Source organism: Quercus robur, chromosome 9, assembly GCF_932294415.1.
Source record: "Quercus robur chromosome 9, dhQueRobu3.1, whole genome shotgun sequence".
In the NCBI taxonomy this organism is placed as follows: Eukaryota; Viridiplantae; Streptophyta; class Magnoliopsida; order Fagales; family Fagaceae; genus Quercus; species Quercus robur.
In genome coordinates this window covers 45,701,871-45,719,694 of record NC_065542.1, presented here as the reverse complement: position 1 = coordinate 45,719,694, position 17,824 = coordinate 45,701,871, and the positions used below count along the sequence as shown (strand labels likewise).

The window sequence follows — 17,824 nt, the reverse complement described above, 5'->3', positions numbered from 1 at the left end:
TTGTTGTAATGATGTTTGAGTTTGAAGAATATTGTTTCATAAAGTTGTTAAAGTAAAAATTCAAGTTTTGGAATTTTCTAAGCGAAAATTCGAAATTTAGCATTTTCAATCGGTCGAAACTTTGGCTCAATCGATCAAAATGGTATGAAAATAATCTTGGAGCCTCTGGATGAATCGATTGCTATTCAATTCCTATTTGATCGATCGAAAAGAGAACTCGATTGATCGAAAGAAACTTTTGACCAATTGAAAGTCGTAAAACAAGATTTTCTACAAAATTTTCTAGTAACTGTTCTTAATGTTTGAAGAGGTATCAAGCTTTGTGAACGGTTTTATGAAACATTTTAACTCCACGAAATAGTAAGTTAGAGAAAAACATAAGAAATCCCATGATCATTCTCCAGAATTGTTATCTATAGAACTCAACATCTTGGTTGTATCCTGGGGACAAATTTGCGATAACCATTTAGCAAAAATAGTGTGGGGGGCAAATATTGTCTAAGGAAAATGATATTGTGCCTCCAAGTTATTTATTTTCTGTTTGTCTTTTGTGTTAATCTTGTTCTTTCATTATTACTTTGTGTAATATCCCAAACACATTCCACACAATATTTTTTATAAGTTAGATGACGCTAAATATGAATTTGAACCTAACTCAAAAGAACCTAAATATGAATTTGCCCTATAGTTGAACTACTAGAAAGTACATTATGGTATTTTTATTTTTTAACGAAAATATCGGAGGTTCAAATCCCCCTTCCAAATTACCATGATTTTTTAGTGAAATTTTATAGTATATCTTTGTGTTAGAATCTTATTCACCCTCTTCCTTCTTATATGTTTGTTTCTAAAAAAAAAATGTTTCATTTTTTTTTTTGGCATTTTTTTGGGTCAAATATTCAATTATTGCAATAAATATTACTAAAAAACTTCTATCAAAAGTTATTTTGTTATGTAGCCCATTTTGACAAACTTGAGTTCCAAGTAGATGTTGATTGTTTGATGCAAACTTGAGTTACAAAAGGAATAACTTCAGTTTTTTTTTTTTTTTTTTTTTTTTTTTTTTTTTTTTTGTGCAAAAACTAATAGTTGGAAAAAAAAAAAAAAGAAAAAGAAAAAAAGAAAAAAGAAAAAAAGAACCCATTGTTTCAAATCTCGAATTTTCATCCTAGGCCTAACCCTTGCTAAAAGTTTGATTATTGAGTTGAATGCTTTGAGTGTTGTCCAATTGATGAATAACAATAGTGTAAATTTGTGAATAAAACCTTTATTGCCTGAATGCAAACAGATAGAGCATATTTTATCGTGAAGCTAATCAATGTACAGATGTTTTAGCTAGAATGAGATCGTGTGCTATGATAAGGTCAAGACATTTTGTACCAGACTTGTTAATTCTTAATCTAAGCTTAATCCCTTTCTAAAAATAAAAAAAATAATAATAAAAAAAAAAAAGGAATTTTCATCCCACTTGAATACGACAAACTAGAGACAAACCATGTAAAGCCCAAACAGGAAGTAGAAAGGGAAAAGCAACAAAGAAAGTAGTACATAACAAGGAATCAAAAAGCTCCAACAGACAAAAACCTTTGAAACCCAAACTCCAACAAAGCAGCAGAAGAAGAACCAAAAGCCGAAAGCAAAAAAACAACAAACAACAATGGCAGTCACATCTACTAATCTCAACCATATCGCCTCTCTCTTTGTAAATTCTCCTCTCGTACTCTCTCATCCCATACCAAAGTACTCCTTTTGCTCTATTCCTCTTAGCGACTCTCGTGTCCTCAGAACCAACTTCAAAACCTCAAGAAGTCACAGACCCTTTTCTGTACAAGCCATGTCTGAATCCTTTGGGTCTCGCCTCGAAGAGAGCGTGAAGAAGACAGTGGCTGAGAACCCAATTGTTGTTTATTCCAAAACTTGGTGCTCGTGGGTTCAGATCTTTCTCATTTGCTATTAGTTTTTTGTTTTGATTTTGTAGTGTTTTATGCTAATTCTTGTGTTTACGTTGTGGGTTTTGTTTGGTTTTGGGAAAACTAAAAATGGGTTATTCATCAAAACTAAAACAAAAATTAAAATGGGTTTGTGTTGAATTGAAGGTACTCTTCTGAGGTCAAGGCTTTGTTCAAAAGACTTGGTGTGCAGCCTTTAGTCATTGAATTGGACGAACTCGGTAAGAGTTTTTTCTCTTTTAAACTTAAAAAAAAAAGAAAAAGAAAAAATCTTTGTTTGCATTGTTTTTGTTATGCATTTGAATATTATGGATTTAAAGTAAGTTGTTCATCTAGTTCCAGTAGGTTGTTTCCCACATATATTGAATGTCTGTAGGGTTGATTGGTAATGATTAAAGTTTCAATAACTTATGTCTCTGTGTGTGTATTTTGTAATTGGATCGTTACAATGTGCAATGTGGGGAGGGGGGATTTGAACCTTGGACGTCTTCACCATTGGAAACACTAATTAGAAGGCTCTTGGCTAACTTAAGATAGAAAAAAACAAAAGAATAGATTTTTAATTGTGTGTTAATGTATTTTTTTATGAAAAGATGCACTTGTGTCGTAAACACCTTAATGGGTAACTTGTAGAGATCCACTGACCTTTTGAGAAACAAGTTTCTCCCTAAAATATGAGTCAACAGCCTAAGGAAGAGTCTACTGTTGGTGGTGAGCCAGGAGCCTGAACTCTTCAGGTATAGTTTCCGTACCTTTTGTTAGAAACCCTGCTTGGTTTTTTTAATGCCGGTCTGGCAGTCAACTCATACATTTGTTGTTTGGGCTAAAGCGGCAGCAACCCATATGCAGATGCTTATGCAGCAGAATAACACTTGTATTGCCCTTATCAAAAAAAAAAAAAAAAAAAAAAAAAAAAAACCCTTTTATTGCCTGTCATGCCTTGATCTAATATTGATACTGTATAGAGTTCACTTGTGACGGGGCATCTAAGATAGTAATCTATTACTACAGATTTTTTATATCAAGAAACTTGTTGAACAAAAAAAAAAAAAAAAAGCCTAGAACTCCTGTGGATTGATATGGAGAATAAAAGGTTGGGTGCATCTGGGAAGGTAGGTGGTGATGCTTTCTGGCATTGCTAAAACCCCTTGATGAACTGGTTAGGGAAGCATGCTTTGAATATTTGTAATTTGGTACCCTTGTGTATTATGTGGATTCGGAGGGAGCATAACAGTTGCATTTTTGAGGATCAGGGACATTTGATGGATCATCTCATAGCTTTATTTATAGGGACATTGTTTGACTAGTCATGAGCTTGGGGATTTATGTCTAATAATTCCATTCCGTTTTTTCTAGATTCTCTTCTTTTTTGAACATAGTTTGTTTTATGTGTTTATTTATTTAATTTTATTTTTTGTATATATGTTTTCTTTTGCTACTTCATTCTCCTTGCATGAAGTAGCCTTGTTTAATAAAATTTTTCTTAATTATCAAAAAAAAAAAAAAAAAAACAGGGATCTCTAACCACCTTTGCTTTACTACTTTGTCGGATTCTATCTAGTCAATCAATGTGTGCTAGCACAAATAGTTATAAAAAAAATCAAATTGCTTATTAGTTGAAAGCCTTAATGGGAGAGCATCCAAACTACATTAATTATTGAAGTATATGGACATCATTTGACAAGAATTGCTAATGTGAGTAGTGATTGTGCCATAACATAATCTTAGTCTGGGCAATTGCTTCTGTCTCATGAGAGAGTCCTAGCCCTCTCTCTTGGCTTAGGATTGACAGTCGCGGTGCTTGATATCTCAACTCTCAGATGATATAACTTTACTTCTTGGGGTGTAAAGGTGGATGTGCTTATGCAGATTCATGTAGTGTTGATTTAAATCAACATGGAAAACCAACTTGATTTGTTTCAATTTTTTCTGATATAATTACAATCATAGCATTAAAAGCACCAGAGGAAAAGGATGCAATGTGGTAAACAGGAAGAATACAGATGGTGCACACAGAAGTGGATAAAAGAAGCGAAGCGCAGGGGGGAAGGAGTTACAAAGTGGGTCTGAAAATTGGGATGTAAAATCCAATAAATTTAACCTAAAAGATTAGAAAGCATGACTTAAAGGACGGATGAAGAGACCCCTAAGAGAATAAAGTTCTAAGAATGATCATTTTGATCACTCTCATTGACTTCCATATTCCTTCAAATGCTAGATTATTCCTTTTCATGTATATTGTACACATTGGACAGGACAATACCAATCTTCAATAAACTTAGGCTCTCCTCCCATCTATTTTGATCCCCCAATGAGCCTGCAATCCAAGAACTTGAATATATGACAGTTGGACAACTTTTATGCAGATTATCTTATAAGACTGATTTTGAATACATCTGTGGAGTTATATTGTAACTTTTTATTAGCCCATAAAACGGTATATTATAACATGTTAAGGTGTGTCTAAGTGCAAGATATTTGAGGCATTTTGAATTTATGACTTGTAAGATCCTGCTTGTTCTTCAGATATAATATGTTAAGACATGTCTAGGCATTAATGTTTTGAGGCATTTTAGAAGCCAGAGTCTTAAATTTCTCTATAATACTGGAAGTTCCACATAGCATAGAAGTTTCAACTATCAAGAGTTCAATGACTTTGGTTAGCTGATGCCTGAATTTTTCTTGAAGGAGTACAATAAGATTATTCAATAAGAAGAAATCACAGAACCAGTTTCTTACCATTCATTTTTATCTTTGGAACACCGAAAAGCCTTATTCTCATCTAAAACTGAAATGTTTAACCCTTCGTTTGGATTTTTGAGAGGATGAGGGAGAAATAATAGACAAGGTAAAAAAAAATTCTTTCCTTTGCCTTCTTCCTTTCCAAAATTTAAACGAGGAGTGTGCTTTCCCAATGAAGGAAAGTTACTTTTTCTGTTTGTTCCTCTGTGTGTTTTAATCCTCTCCCTCCTTTCCCTTTCATTTTTTATATGTGTGCGTGTGTGTGTGTACCTAAACAGGGAGAAAAAAAAGTCATTGTGTGTGTCTGGAAGATTGGCTGAGTTGTTTTAATCATATGATGTTATACATAAGGACAGTGCCTTGTAGCTTAATTGGTTAGCACCTCCTAGTGTTTCCAAAGGAGATTTCCAGGGTTCAAATTTCCCCTCTCCCAATTTGAATTATCAAAAATGATGTTATGGACTGAAGCCATATTCAACATCGTCAGGATTTTCTTCTTTCTTACTTTTTTTTGGGTGATAATTGGGTTTAAATGCCTATTGATTTGGTCAGTGATTCAGTGCCCTGTGTACCATGTTGGCAATTTCTGCTGTTGTTGATGCCAGGAACCTGGTTTCAACTTGGAATAACCAACTGATCAATTAATTCTATCGGTAACTTTCTATGGAGACATCCAGGGTTCAAATTCCCCCTCCCAATATTGAATTACCAAAAATGATGTTATACATAAGGACTGATGCCATATTCAATATCATCAGGATTTTCTTCTTTCTTACTTTTTTTGGGTTTAAATGCCTATTGATTTGGTCAGTGACTCAGTGCCCGGTATATTATGCTGGTAATTTCTGCTGTTATTGATGCCAGGAACCTGGTTTTCAATTTGTAACCACCAACTGATCAATTAATTATATCATTAACTTTCTATGGAGATCCTATTTCTTAATTATGTTGTTTCTCATGGGATATATCAAATATTGCTGTTGGAGAATATTAGTGACTGCCATGTTTAAAATTTTCGAAGTCATTCCTTGAATAGAAATATCTAAAAGTTTGATATATATATATATAGTTAGTTAGTTCTTTGCCACCTAATTGACAGTTACTATGAAAATGGACCTTTGGTTATCCATTTCTTTTTTGTAGTGCTTATCTTTCAGTTCAATTATACTCTTACCTATTCATTTTTCCCCTCTTTTAGGTCCCCAAGGGCCACAAGTGCAGAAGGTTCTAGAGAGGCTTACTGGCCAACATACTGTACCGAATGTCTTTATTGGTTAGTTGTACTTTTGTAATGCTTAACATTTAATTCTACTACTTCTAGAATATACTTTTTCTTTTTTCTTTTTCTTTTGGTTTTTCTTCTCCTGAACAACATGGTGATTACTGCTTCAATTTATTTTTGAAATGGATAAAAGTATACGTTTGCATTGACTGTTTTAATATGCACAAATGTAGGGGTGTTTCCCATATGGAATTTGAAAAATGGTAAAAGCATAATTTCCAATATAATAACCTATGTCACTGGTGTAAATTCTTGAATTGTGCAAGTTTAACTTATGGATTCATGTCCTATTGCTGTTGTGACTGCTTCCTGTGACTGCAAGACATGCAGCTTTATAAAACTTGTCAAGCATATCCTGAGAATATACCATTCTCATAATTGGATTTTTTGTCTTGATGAAAGATAGTAATCAGTTTTATTTCAATGAGAAAAATGTGCTGCGGAAATGCTGGGCTTCCTCCTTCCACACTACGACAGTTTTTAACTTGAGGCATGCTTAGCCAATGCGTCTGCTGTCCAATTAGGCCATTACAGTATCTACTAGCATGTACCACCCGAAACTATTGTAAGCCTTGAACCAGGTTCTCCATTTCATCTGCATTACACCCAACTTTGGACCTCTTTAGTGTTTTCTGGTTAATTCTGTTTATCACCCCAGTCAAAACTCCTTCAAAGACAGCATTCCAGATCTTTAGTTCAGACGCAAGTTTATGGCTCTCAGTAGCACAATCATCTTGATTACTTTATAATGCATCTGTGACTTTGGGTTCCCTTGAGCTCAAAGCTGCAATGATCTGTGCGTTGTTGTTTGTTATAATTACTCCTGCCCAGCTGCTTCCAATGTTTTGAATATTGCACCATCAAAATTAATCTTTTAGAAGTCATGTTTGGGAGGTTGCGACTGCTTCTGCATGCGGTTATGGTATTGTGTCTGTCTTTGCCATGCACTGATTTGCTTGTATTTCTCATAAATTAATATTCCTAAGCTTCAGTTTCAGTTTTTTGTGGTAGTATTGATGGTTTTCCATGCCATCAAGTGTTCTTCTGATGCCAAACTCTACAGGCTATTTCGAAAAATAACTCAAGAACTTTTTGGTTACTCCTGTTCAAAACATTGAGCACTAAGAACTAGAAATCTGTCTGGGACACTGACATCTGCAGCTGGAGTGCCAAATCGCTTGTAGAACTGATTCTTCAGTCATACTCATACAGCATGTCACACAGAGCCCATTAGGGGGCACTTTCTGTGGGCAAGGTTCAGCTTTGTAGGCGCACCATGCAAAATTTGATTTTGTTTGGCACATTCATATTCCAATCCTGCTTCCACATCCTGTTCTTCACTCAGTTTGAAGTTTCCCCAAACCAGTTTACTTATTTACTAAAGCATATGCACTCTTAACTGTAAAAATGATGCCATCTTTTGTGTAGGGCCACATCATCCTATCCTCAGATCTTTGTCCACTTAGAGGAATTCTTTGGATCACCTGACTTTGGTTGGAATACTTAACAGAGAAAATTCTATCCCCCACCACTTGGTGTGGTCAAAGAGATCGCTTACCTCACATCTGGTGACAACATGTTTTGAGTTGAAGATTCCATGAACGTGGAAGGCTTTGGCTGCCAATGGTCACTCCAAATATTCACTTTCTCCCTGTCATCAATCCTCCACCTTACCTGAGATAAGATCGCTTTCACACCCCAGATACTCCTTGATGCATTTCCTATTTTCACTCTAAGGATTAGTTATGGAAGTACCTTGCTCTAAAGGCCTTATGAAATTAGCTTTGTTTGACCTGTGTGAGTCTCCACCTTTGTTTTGCAAGCATAGCTTGATTGAACTGTTGTATATCACTGAAGACTTTAGGGCGCACATTCTGTCCCAACTTCATAACTGGGATTTAGTAGTCATGATTTTGTGTTTTTAAATTTTTTCTTAATGCATGTATTCATTTTAGATAATTGTTCCAAATCTTATGTCCAGTAAGTTTAACTCAAATTGAAATTTGGACCTTGAAAATTTAGCTTTATGTGTACTGATTTGTTGGATCCATTTGGTAAAGGGGATGCTTCCAGAACCTGTCAGGATGCAGCCTAGTGGTTGGACTCTTGGGATGAGCTGTAAACCCAGACATCTTGGGTTTGAGTCCCCACTAGGAGAACGGTTCTGGCAGGTAGGGTCATTTATCCGTGGTTTACTCCTCAGGGTTGTGTCAAAGGGTCCTACCTTGATGAGTTTCCATGCCATAAAAAAGGGGGATGCTGCTAGAGTGAAACACACTGGACGGCAATATTTTAGACTGCTGTCCAGTCAAAGCAGGATCTGGAAGTGTATATACTACGTGGACACTCAAATAGTCTCACCTGATTGTCTCTGAAATTTAAAACATAGAAAAGATATGTGCTCTCCAAATAACAACCAACAGAGGACAGCCTTAGTAGCTAGTACCATTGAATATTTGGCTGTGTTAATTACTCTTTTTAGGGTTTGTTGGAAGCAAACTCAAACGTAGTTGCAATTTGGTTTGCTAGGATTAAGTTGAATCAGTTCACAGTTGGACAGCTAATGTATGAGGGGTTCAGGCTTCTATAACTTGCCAAATTCTAAAAGAAACTGGGAATTGAAGTTTATTTATCCCTAGTAAAATGGTTCAACATTTGAGTGCATAATGAATTTAATATTTCAAAAAACAAAAATAAAAATGAAAATGAATCTTAATCTATTTTACGATATATGGGGTCATCTGATTTAGAAGATCATAAAAAAAATCTGTTGACCATGAATGTAAGGCCATGGATATTGTTCTGTCTTAACTATTAAGTATTATAATTATTGAATATTACATTTTTTGTTTTTAGATGATGCTTTTTCGTTCAGAATATTTGGCAAATTATCCATTGCAAGATATTTATCTCAGTTTTTCCTTCAAATTATGTCCATTGTTGTGATCTTACAAGTCAATACAAGATGAGCTATGACTTTCTTCTGATGTCCTTTGTTCATAAATAAAGAATGCAATGATGATTACCCCATTGTTCTTGATCCCTTGTCTAGTAACAGTATCATTGAAGATACGACATCAATCATGACAATTTCCAACTTAAAAATGATGCCAGAAAAAATATTTTAACAATGTGAAATCATCAGTTGACAACGTAAGACCTGATGTTGTTTATGTATGTTTCTTTTCAAAATAGTAACTATTCATTTGATGATGGGAAAATTATCAGAGCCATTTAGAAAGATATGATTTAATGTTGGTTTTGAAGCAATGATTAGTTTTTCTTATGCCGTATTTTCTATAATGGATATATTTGGATATTGATATTATTGAAAATAGATACTTATTCTTATTGTTATCCATGACCAGGGGGCAATCATATTGGCGGGTGTACAGGTACAGGTTTTCTTCCATCATCTTTTATCCATTGGTTTATGTAGTCGAGTGTTGTCTCTCCTCCTTTGTAGGGGGGGAAGTAAGGGGTTCAAAACCTTGGTTTTTACCCATTGGTTTAGGTAACAGTGTATGGTTATTAAAAGGAAAAGGAAGAAGGAAAATACATTCTTCATGCTTGTCTTTTATACAATAAACATAGAGGTAAACATATCTATGACAGTTAATATTATAACATTCACCTTTTGTCCCCTTAGCTTTTTCTATATTGTTCCTGAAATTCTTCTTATATCTTCGATAAATTCATGGATATAGTGGCCACCCAAATTAAAATTTTCATTTATTTACTTCCTAGTGATTCCCAAATTCTTGGCCTGCAACTGCTTATGCATCAATCTATTTCATGTTGACCACATTTCTAATATTTCTGGCGTTACATTTTGGCACCAACAATAATCTATGTTTGTCATTCTAATGACTGCCATAGATATGGATTACACTAGTTAAAAGAATTCTCTCAGGGGTTGTTTTTTTTTTTTTTTTTGGAGAGAGATGGGGTGGGGGGTGTTTGGGTGGCGTGAGGTTTACATGTATATTTCTTACATAAAAGACAAGTATGAAGAATGTCATCTCCTCTTTCTTCTTCTTCTTCTCCTTCTTTCTTTTATTTTGTCTTTTATACGTTTGTTGCTTATTATAATGCAGACACAGTGAAGCTGTACCGAAAAGGTGAACTCGAACCTTTGCTATTAGAAGCTAATACTAAGAATACAGAGAGCTAGTCCCTCGGACATGTAGTCATTCAAAGAATCTGTTCTTCATGCCAACCTGGGATTTTTCAAGAAAACATATCACATTTCTGTCTCTGCAAATATCATGCATTAGATTTACAGTGAACCTTCTTAGCTAGTAAATTCGTATAAAATCCTTAAGTTCTGGAAGTTGCTGAAGGGTATGCGCATCTAAATGCTGAGGGTACCTGTGGGTGTGGTTGGAACTGTACATTTATTTGGATGTAACTTTATTATTACCCCTCCACACCCCCCCCCCCCCCCCACTCACTTTTTTTTCTTATTTCGGTTGCTTTGTAATTTTATTTCTTATTTTTGGTTTTTAAGTTACATTCCATGTTTTGGAAAAGTACCAAATAGTTTAATGAGGAAATAACTGTGCTGAGATTTCGGAAGTGAGAAATAACTTGGGGTCATGAAATTGCTGAGCTTCTTATGGATTCACTGATATCCATATATCTGAAGATGGATGAATAATTTTAAGGGTATAAAGAGAATGGTCTGAAAAATAAAAATCATGTGATTTTTAGGAACTGATTACTCTGAACTATGTTACTAAAGATGGATAAATTTTCAATGGCAACCTGAGATCATTTCTGCTACTTCAATGTGCTAGGAAACTTGGAACCTGTATTGGAAATGACAAAATATGAGATTTATGTTTTAAGTTACTAGATTATTTAGGAAAAAGGGGTGAAATTTATGAACTGCAAATTAAAATTGAAAACACCCCACAATTGTTGTTGTCCCCACAATTTTTGTTTTACAACTAAAAAAAGAAGGAAAAATCAATTTATTTGGCTCTCATATTTTATCTAGAAATTGGTCTCGTAGTCATCACTCGCCATTTTTTAGTGAGAATAAGAAAAAAAACTACATAATAGCAAGCCTCTACATGTACAGCAGAACAGTGGCGGAGCCAGGAATGTAGTTTAGGGGGGGCAAGATTAAAAGATAAGATTGAAAGTAAAAAATTAATCTAAAAAAAATTTAAACATGAATATTTAAAGTACGCAATATATCTGTAAATATTTAAACGTGACTGAATGACTTGAATGCTTTTAAAAACTTAGCTTGAATGCTTTTAAAAATGCAACAGAAACTCTAATAGCTTGTTTGGATGGAGGGGGAGTATAGGGAAGTAAAGTAGAGAGAGGGAGAGTAAGTTAAATTACCTTATTTGGATTTTTTTTAAGAGGGAGAGAGATTTGTAAGGGTTCTAATTACTTCTAACCCCTCATTTTTAATTCTTCAAAATTGAAGAGATTTTGAGGGAGAGCAGAACTTAGAAGTATTGAACCAAATGAATTATCAAATTTACCCTTACTATATTAACAAAATAACAAACTATGAAAAAGTTAATTATCCCCACTCTTACTTAATTTTAAAAGAATACCAAGAGCTTTTTTTTTATATAATTTTATAAGGGAAGGTGTGCTTTATACAGTATTATATATATATATATATATATATATATATATATTTTCACAGAGTTCTATTAGTATTAGGCTGTTGTGATTCCGAATAGGCATATAGCATTAGCAGTAGTTTTTTTTTTTTTAATCATTACTAGGTGGGACCAATAGTTTTATATTAAAGTTACAGTAGTTTTAGAGTTACTGTTGAGTTCTGAACCATGTCCATGTAGCTGTAGGTTGTTCCCAATAAATAGAAAAGTTTTTTTTGTCTTTTGTGGAGGGGGGCAAATAACACATTTCAGTTCAATACATTATTATTATCGCATATCAATAAAAAATATTGAAAGTTCAGGGGGGCACCTGCCCCCTCTCGCCCCCCCTTCCCTCCGCCCCTGCAGCAGAACTGTACATCTAGTAAAATGCCAGTCACAGTGCCCTGTCTTTTGCACTCAGCCATGCAAACTTATTTGTAGAATAACAAAACTTGAGAATTAGATTCAGGGAATGAGAGAACACAAGCTATTGAATTAGAAACCAAGCTGATGCTAGTAATGTTTGATGTTTATGATGCTGCTGAGGAGAGCAAGAATTCTCTTGTTCCCTTGAAATATGTTGACAGTGCATTGCGATCAGGAAGGCTCTCTTTAACCACCGGAATTTCGTTGAAGTTTTTGATCCATGCCTGTAAACGAGGGAAGCTATTGTCTTCCAACACTTTGACCCCAGCTGCTTGTTCCAGAAATTCCAGAAAGCAAGCTATCCACCCAAAAGCTATGTCGACCAATCCTATTTTATTGCCACCAAAATACTTCTTCTCTCCAAGACCATGCTCTTCTAGGATTCTCAGAAGTTCTTGCACTTCTTTTGTGGCTTTCACTTGTTCTTCTCCACAAGTTACATAGAAGCTTAAAAAGATTTTAATCTAATTCAAAAGCATCAAGTTAAAAGAGGTAACGCTCCATCTTATCTGGGTTTGGAAAAAAATTTCTTTGTTGTTCAGACTTTTTTTGTGTGCGCAAAGACAATTACCTTTTATGATTTTCTCCTTTTTTGCATGTTTAGTCAAATGACATTTGAAAGAAATACTTTTGAAACTTACAAATGTATAAAAGAAAGTAAGATTTGTAGTGGAGGAATGCTAAGAGCACGATATTTTTAATCACTTTTTTCACAAGTTGCTGGTATGACATATTGTGATTGGAACATCACTTTCATTTTAATTTATCATTTGACATTCACTTTTATTATGCATTAGTCACTAAAAAACATGTCAATAATTGCGAAAATTTATATCATAGACTTATTGTTTGTAGCCCAAAAATAATAAAGAAGAAAAGAAGTTATAGTTGTGATTTTATGCAAGCTAATCTGAATTATTAGTAGTAGATTACCTTGTCCTCTCCAAACTTAGTCCAGAACCGAGCCACAGCTCTCTCATGAGGATCATCTGGAAGCAAGGGGTTCTGTGGCCACTTCTCTTCAAGGTATTCAAGAATGACAGTAGATTCCGGGATGGGTTTCCCACCATGAAGAAGCACAGGAACCTTCTTATGCACTGGGTTGTACTTCAAAAGCAATTCAGTCTTGTTAAATATATCCTCTTCTAAATATTCATATTTGATACCCTTGAGTTTCAGAGCCCATATAACTCTGTAAACATAAGGACTAGGCCAAAATCCTATTAGCTTTACTTCTTCCATTCTTACTCAGATTTTCTTTCTTCCTGCCCGAGTGAGTTCATATATAACTAGTCAAATTGATTCCCTGGCTTTATCTACAAGCTTATGGTTGGTCAATTAGAATAAGTATTTGTTTATTCATCAAAATAATAATAAAAAAATGGTGGGTTGGACCGTTAGGTAAGGGCGGCTAACTATTAGTGCCAGACTAAATTTCTGAACACATATAAGGTCTTAACTTAAAATTGAGGGTACTACTATCCTAGAAAATATGTTCAAATTTAAATAGTGGGTTGGACTGTTAGGTGCTTCTTGAAACCTTCTCCACCAGATGATTCCGTAATTTTTATTTTATCAATTTATTTTTGAGAATCAAGATGATTGCTGTACTGTTATAAAATAATTTATCATTCCTCATTAAATAATTCTTTTGGGGCATTTCACCCTAAATAATTCTTTAGCAAGTAACAGACTAACAATTGTTTTTCTTAAGTTTCAATATATTATAAAAGATTGAATTACAATTTATATCATTAAAATTTAGGAAAATTTTGATTTTATTCCCTAAAATTTACAATTTATATCTCCATGAACCCTTCAAGCCCCAAGCAAAGCACCTCATATCACTGAGTGCTCCTTACAAGCATTAGCAAGTTCGTACGCTTCTTGTAACCGGCCAGCACGCCCTAAAAGATCAACTATAGCTGCATGATGTTGCCCTCTTGGCTGAATTCCATAATCTTTGGTCATAGATGAGAAATATGCCCAACCCTCATCAAGCAAACCTCCATGACTGCAAGCAGAAAGAACTGAAAGGAAAGTAACATAATTTGGTTTGAAACCTTCAGTTTTCATCCTATGAAAAGATTCCAAAACCTCTACAACTTTTCCATGCTGACCATAGCCAGAGATTAAAGCAGTCCGCATAACAACATTCCTATTTAAAGACTTGTCAAATACCCAATGCCCATCAGATAAACTACTGCATTTAAAGTACATGTCCATAAGGGCACTATTGACTACCACATTTTCCCTAATTTGACACTTGATCAAGACACCATGGGCCTGTTTCCCATGCTTAAGTGTTGCTAAAGTGGCACAAGCTCTGAAGACTGATGCAAAGGTATACTGGTCTGGAATAAAACCAGTCTGTCTCATCTTGTAATAAAGATTTAACCCCACTTCTTCAAGCCCCTTTTGCACATACCCTGTAATCATTGCATTCCATGAAACCAAGCTTTTCTCCTGCAAATTATCAAATAGAACGTGAGCAGTTCCTATTTAAATAGCTAAATATAATTGGTGGCCTATTTAAATACCTTAAATAATTACCATCTAATCCAGCAACTATTACTCTTTTGCCATCATGATCAGCAGCTTCACGACTGAAATCATAAAGGTACTCAAAGAATTGACCTTCATCAATACCAATCACATCTAACTGTCACCATATACAGGTCAAAACTAAGTATCACTCCTAGTGCACATAAAAAACTGATGAGAGTTAAAGGCAATAATCTCTCCAAAAAAAGCCAGAAAACTATGCTCATTTCAAATTCAGATTTCTCAGACGCACAAACCACTTACTCGTTACTGAGACTGCAAGTTTACCAAAAAACAATAGCTTTATTTCAAACAATACACACACAAACGCACACGCACAGAGAGAGAGAGAGAGAGAGAGAGAACACACGCACACAAAAGAAAATAGTTCTGCATTTTTACAAAAGAAAGAATATTGTTCGTAATACATGTATCACAAATTGTGTCATTGAAATACTTGATCATATGCCTCAAGACCAAACTTTTGTCTGAATGATGACAAATCAGGTAAGGCCAAGCATGGCAATTTTGCCCCATCATGTGTCACTATTGAATCCAATCCATATCTTGTATCCTTATTTGATTTTACTATTGCCACACTTCTGCATAACAGAGATGTAAAAAAGAAACAAAGCATCATAAGAATAATTCCAAAAACATTTAAACATTGTTCAGTAAATCAAGTATTTGAATATTTGCTGCCCTGTATTTGCATAAAGCATGGGAATTTTTTTCAAACAGAAGTTTTGGTGTTTTTGTAGTTCAAATACCCGTGCAGCAAGATACTTCACATAGTTGAAGTATCTCTAGAATGAACAATATCAACTGTGGTAACAAGAAGTTACAAGCTCCCATAGTTAAATTGATTAAAATCAAAAGCTTTAGATAACAAATGGAAGAAATCCAAAGAGAACACTGATCTCTTTCTAATACTCAAAAAACTAGAATTCCAATATCTATATAGGGTCCTTGGGTCTTCAAGAAAATAATGGGAGAGGAAAGGGATCTTAGGTTTAGGGTTCAGGTCCTGACACAATATTTCCAGCTTAAATGTTGCAGCATGTTAGAATAGACCAAGATTTAGAGGCAAATAAGAAACTTTGTCAGACATAATATGTTTTACAGACTTTACTAGGCTCAAGAGAAGGTTATTATGCCAATTAAATGAAATTTGATATCAATTACTTCTAATAAATGGAAAGAAATGAAATTGAAAATTACAAGTAATATGACATCCAAAATAGCTTGAGAAAAATAATGGGTTTAGAGTGATAACGATCTTGCAAAAAATGACTTTGGATGTGCATATGGACAAAGAGGATTTCTAGAAGGATGAGAACAAAGGAGGAAAGGTTGAGAAAGCAGTGGGGAGAAGTGATTACATATCTTGCATAAATGACACATAATTTGATAAGCTTCTATTTCAATTTTGAGGTTCTTTTTATATAATTCATATCTATTTTGGGAACTTAAGGAAAGCGGAGGAGCGAGAAATGCAAGGAATAAACAGCTGCATTTCTCATATATCACACTAAACAACAACAACCAAGCCTTAATCCCAAAACTTTTGGGGTTGGGTTCTCATATATCATATAGTATCATGCAGGATTTTACATATATATCATCGATTATATATCATTGAAGAAACAAAAGAAACTAGTAACTAGAGAAGAGCAGAATAAAATTATTGTATTATTACTTGCTTATTCCACTATGTACAACTCTAATTAAATAGAGAAACCCTAAACTTATAATAGGAATACAATAGCAGAAATAGGAAATCAAATAATCCCTAATTACTCAGTTTCCTTCTCTGAATATTTCCTTCACCTTCACGCCCAAGATTATACCATATATAGTTTTCCACACATACCATACATAGAATCTGTCAACACTCCCCCTCAAGCTAAGGCGTAGATATCTCTCATGCCAGCTTGTCCAGGATTCTATGGAAGTGATTAGTTGCTGCCCCCTTTGTCAAGATGTCTGCGAGTTGATCTCCAGTTCTTACATATGGAGTACAAATGATGCCTTTACGCAGTTTCTCCTTGATAAAGTTTCTATGAATTTCCATATTTTTTGTCCGATCATGTACAACTCGATTATGAGCAATATTAATTGCTGCTTTATTGTCACAAAACAGCTTGATGGGATCCTTACTATCATATCCAAGCTCCCTCAATAATATCTTCATCCATAATATCTCACATATCCCATGGGCTATTGCTCTAAACTCGGCCTCTACACTGGATCTTGCAACCACTGATTGTTTCTTACTCCGCCAAGTAACCAAGTTACCTCCAACAAATAGACAATATCCAGAGGTGGAGCGTCGGTCTATGATTGACCCTGCCCAATTAGCATCTGTATAAGCTTCTATCTTTAAGTGATCATGTCGAGCAAATAGTACTCTTTTACCCGGTGAGGATTTCAAGTAACGGAGAATTCTACGAACAGCTTTCATATGTGTCTCTCGTGGCGAATGCATAAATTGACTTACCACACTTACCGCATGAGCGATATCTAGTCTAGTGTGTGATAAGTAGATTAGTCTGCCAACTAGTTGCTGGTATCTCCCTTTTTCTACTAGGGGGCTGTTGAGATCTTCTCCCAACTTGACATTCTACTCTATTGGATTATCAATAGCTTTGCACCCTAACATTCCTATTTCTTTGAGAAGATCGAGTATGTATTTCCGTTGAGAAAGAAATATTCCATGCCTTGATCTTGCCACTTCAATGCCAAGAAAATACTTCAGATTTCCCAAGTCCTTTATTTCAAATTCTTGTGCCAAGGATTGCTTTAGTCTTTGTATCTCTTCCTCATCATTTCCAGTTAGCACCATATCATCCACATAGACAATAAGAGCTGTTACTTTTCTTTGTAGTGAATGCTTAATAAATAATGTATGACCAGCCTGACTTTGATTGTAGCCAAATTTCTGCATAGCTCGGGAAAACCTTTCAAACCATGCTCTAGGAGATTGTCTCAGTCCATACAAGGCTTTCTTTAGTTTGCACACTTTACCATTAGAAGCTGGTAGCTTAAGGCCAGGTGGGAGTTCCATGTATACTTCTTCTTCAAAATCTCCATCGAGGAAAGCATTCTTTACATCCAATTGGTGTAGAGGCAAATCTTGATTTGCTGCCAATGAGATAAGAACTCATATAGAGTTCATCTTTGCTACTGGTGCGAATGTCTCCTTATAATCAATCCCATAGGTTTGTGTGAAACCTTTTGCAACCAAT

The 17,824-nt window shown here is 34.8% G+C and overlaps 4 protein-coding genes across 7 annotated transcripts in view; 1 reads left to right on the top strand and 3 right to left on the bottom strand.

Annotated features, from left to right (window-relative positions):
* The first annotated feature begins 1,526 nt into the window (after window positions 1-1,526).
* LOC126698666 (glutaredoxin-C5, chloroplastic-like) lies at window positions 1,527-10,562 on the top strand. 2 transcript variants are annotated; one of them, XM_050396047.1, is made up of 5 exons: window positions 1,527-1,920; window positions 2,097-2,170; window positions 5,890-5,964; window positions 9,342-9,368; window positions 10,071-10,562. In XM_050396047.1, the coding sequence occupies exons 1-5, from the start codon at window positions 1,658-1,660 to the stop codon at window positions 10,145-10,147; spliced, it is 516 nt and encodes a 171-aa protein (XP_050252004.1). In that variant the 5' UTR covers window positions 1,527-1,657; the 3' UTR covers window positions 10,148-10,562. The 2 variants fall into 2 exon arrangements, with proteins under 2 accessions (XP_050252004.1, XP_050252003.1); XM_050396046.1 differs by having other exon boundaries at window positions 1,531-1,926.
* A 1,464-nt stretch (window positions 10,563-12,026) lies between these two features.
* LOC126698665 (probable glutathione S-transferase) lies at window positions 12,027-13,337 on the bottom strand. The gene is made up of 2 exons (XM_050396045.1): window positions 12,966-13,337; window positions 12,027-12,496 (listed from the first exon to the last, which is right to left on the bottom strand). Exons 1-2 carry the CDS (start codon window positions 13,272-13,274, stop codon window positions 12,137-12,139), a joined length of 669 nt encoding a protein of 222 aa, XP_050252002.1. The 5' UTR covers window positions 13,275-13,337; the 3' UTR covers window positions 12,027-12,136.
* A 480-nt stretch (window positions 13,338-13,817) lies between these two features.
* On the bottom strand, window positions 13,818-17,040 carry LOC126701096 (pentatricopeptide repeat-containing protein At2g33760-like). Its single transcript, XM_050399234.1, is given in 5 exon segments — window positions 13,818-14,498; window positions 14,608-14,694; window positions 15,034-15,178; window positions 15,363-15,382; window positions 16,507-17,040. Coding segments are annotated over 5 exon segments (1,467 nt in total).
* LOC126698661 (pentatricopeptide repeat-containing protein At4g16470-like) overlaps window positions 14,572-17,824 on the bottom strand; it is a 30,407-nt gene continuing 27,154 nt past the window's right edge. Inside the window, exon 4 of one of the 3 annotated variants that reach the window (XR_007646547.1) lies at window positions 14,572-14,694. The gene's annotated coding sequence lies outside the window, so the exon portion shown is untranslated. Of the gene's footprint in view, window positions 14,695-15,166; window positions 15,179-17,824 lie in introns of those variants that run through there. The other 2 variants (XR_007646545.1, XR_007646548.1) reach the window with 2 other exon arrangements.

Bases quoted from the DNA above. Each gene is read 5' to 3' on its own strand.
- LOC126698666 (XM_050396046.1), top strand. From the start codon at position 1,658: ATGGCAGTCACATCTACTAATCTCAACCATATCGCCTCTCTCTTTGTA. The intron at 1,927-2,096 runs GTGGGTTCAGAT...GTTGAATTGAAG, and splicing joins TATTCCAAAACTTGGTGCTC to GTACTCTTCTGAGGTCAAGG. The intron at 9,369-10,070 runs GTACAGGTTTTC...ATTATAATGCAG, and splicing joins TCATATTGGCGGGTGTACAG to ACACAGTGAAGCTGTACCGA.
- LOC126698665 (XM_050396045.1), bottom strand. From the start codon at position 13,274: ATGGAAGAAGTAAAGCTAATAGGATTTTGGCCTAGTCCTTATGTTTAC. The intron at 12,497-12,965 runs GTAATCTACTAC...CTTTTGAATTAG, and splicing joins CTAAGTTTGGAGAGGACAAG to ATTAAAATCTTTTTAAGCTT.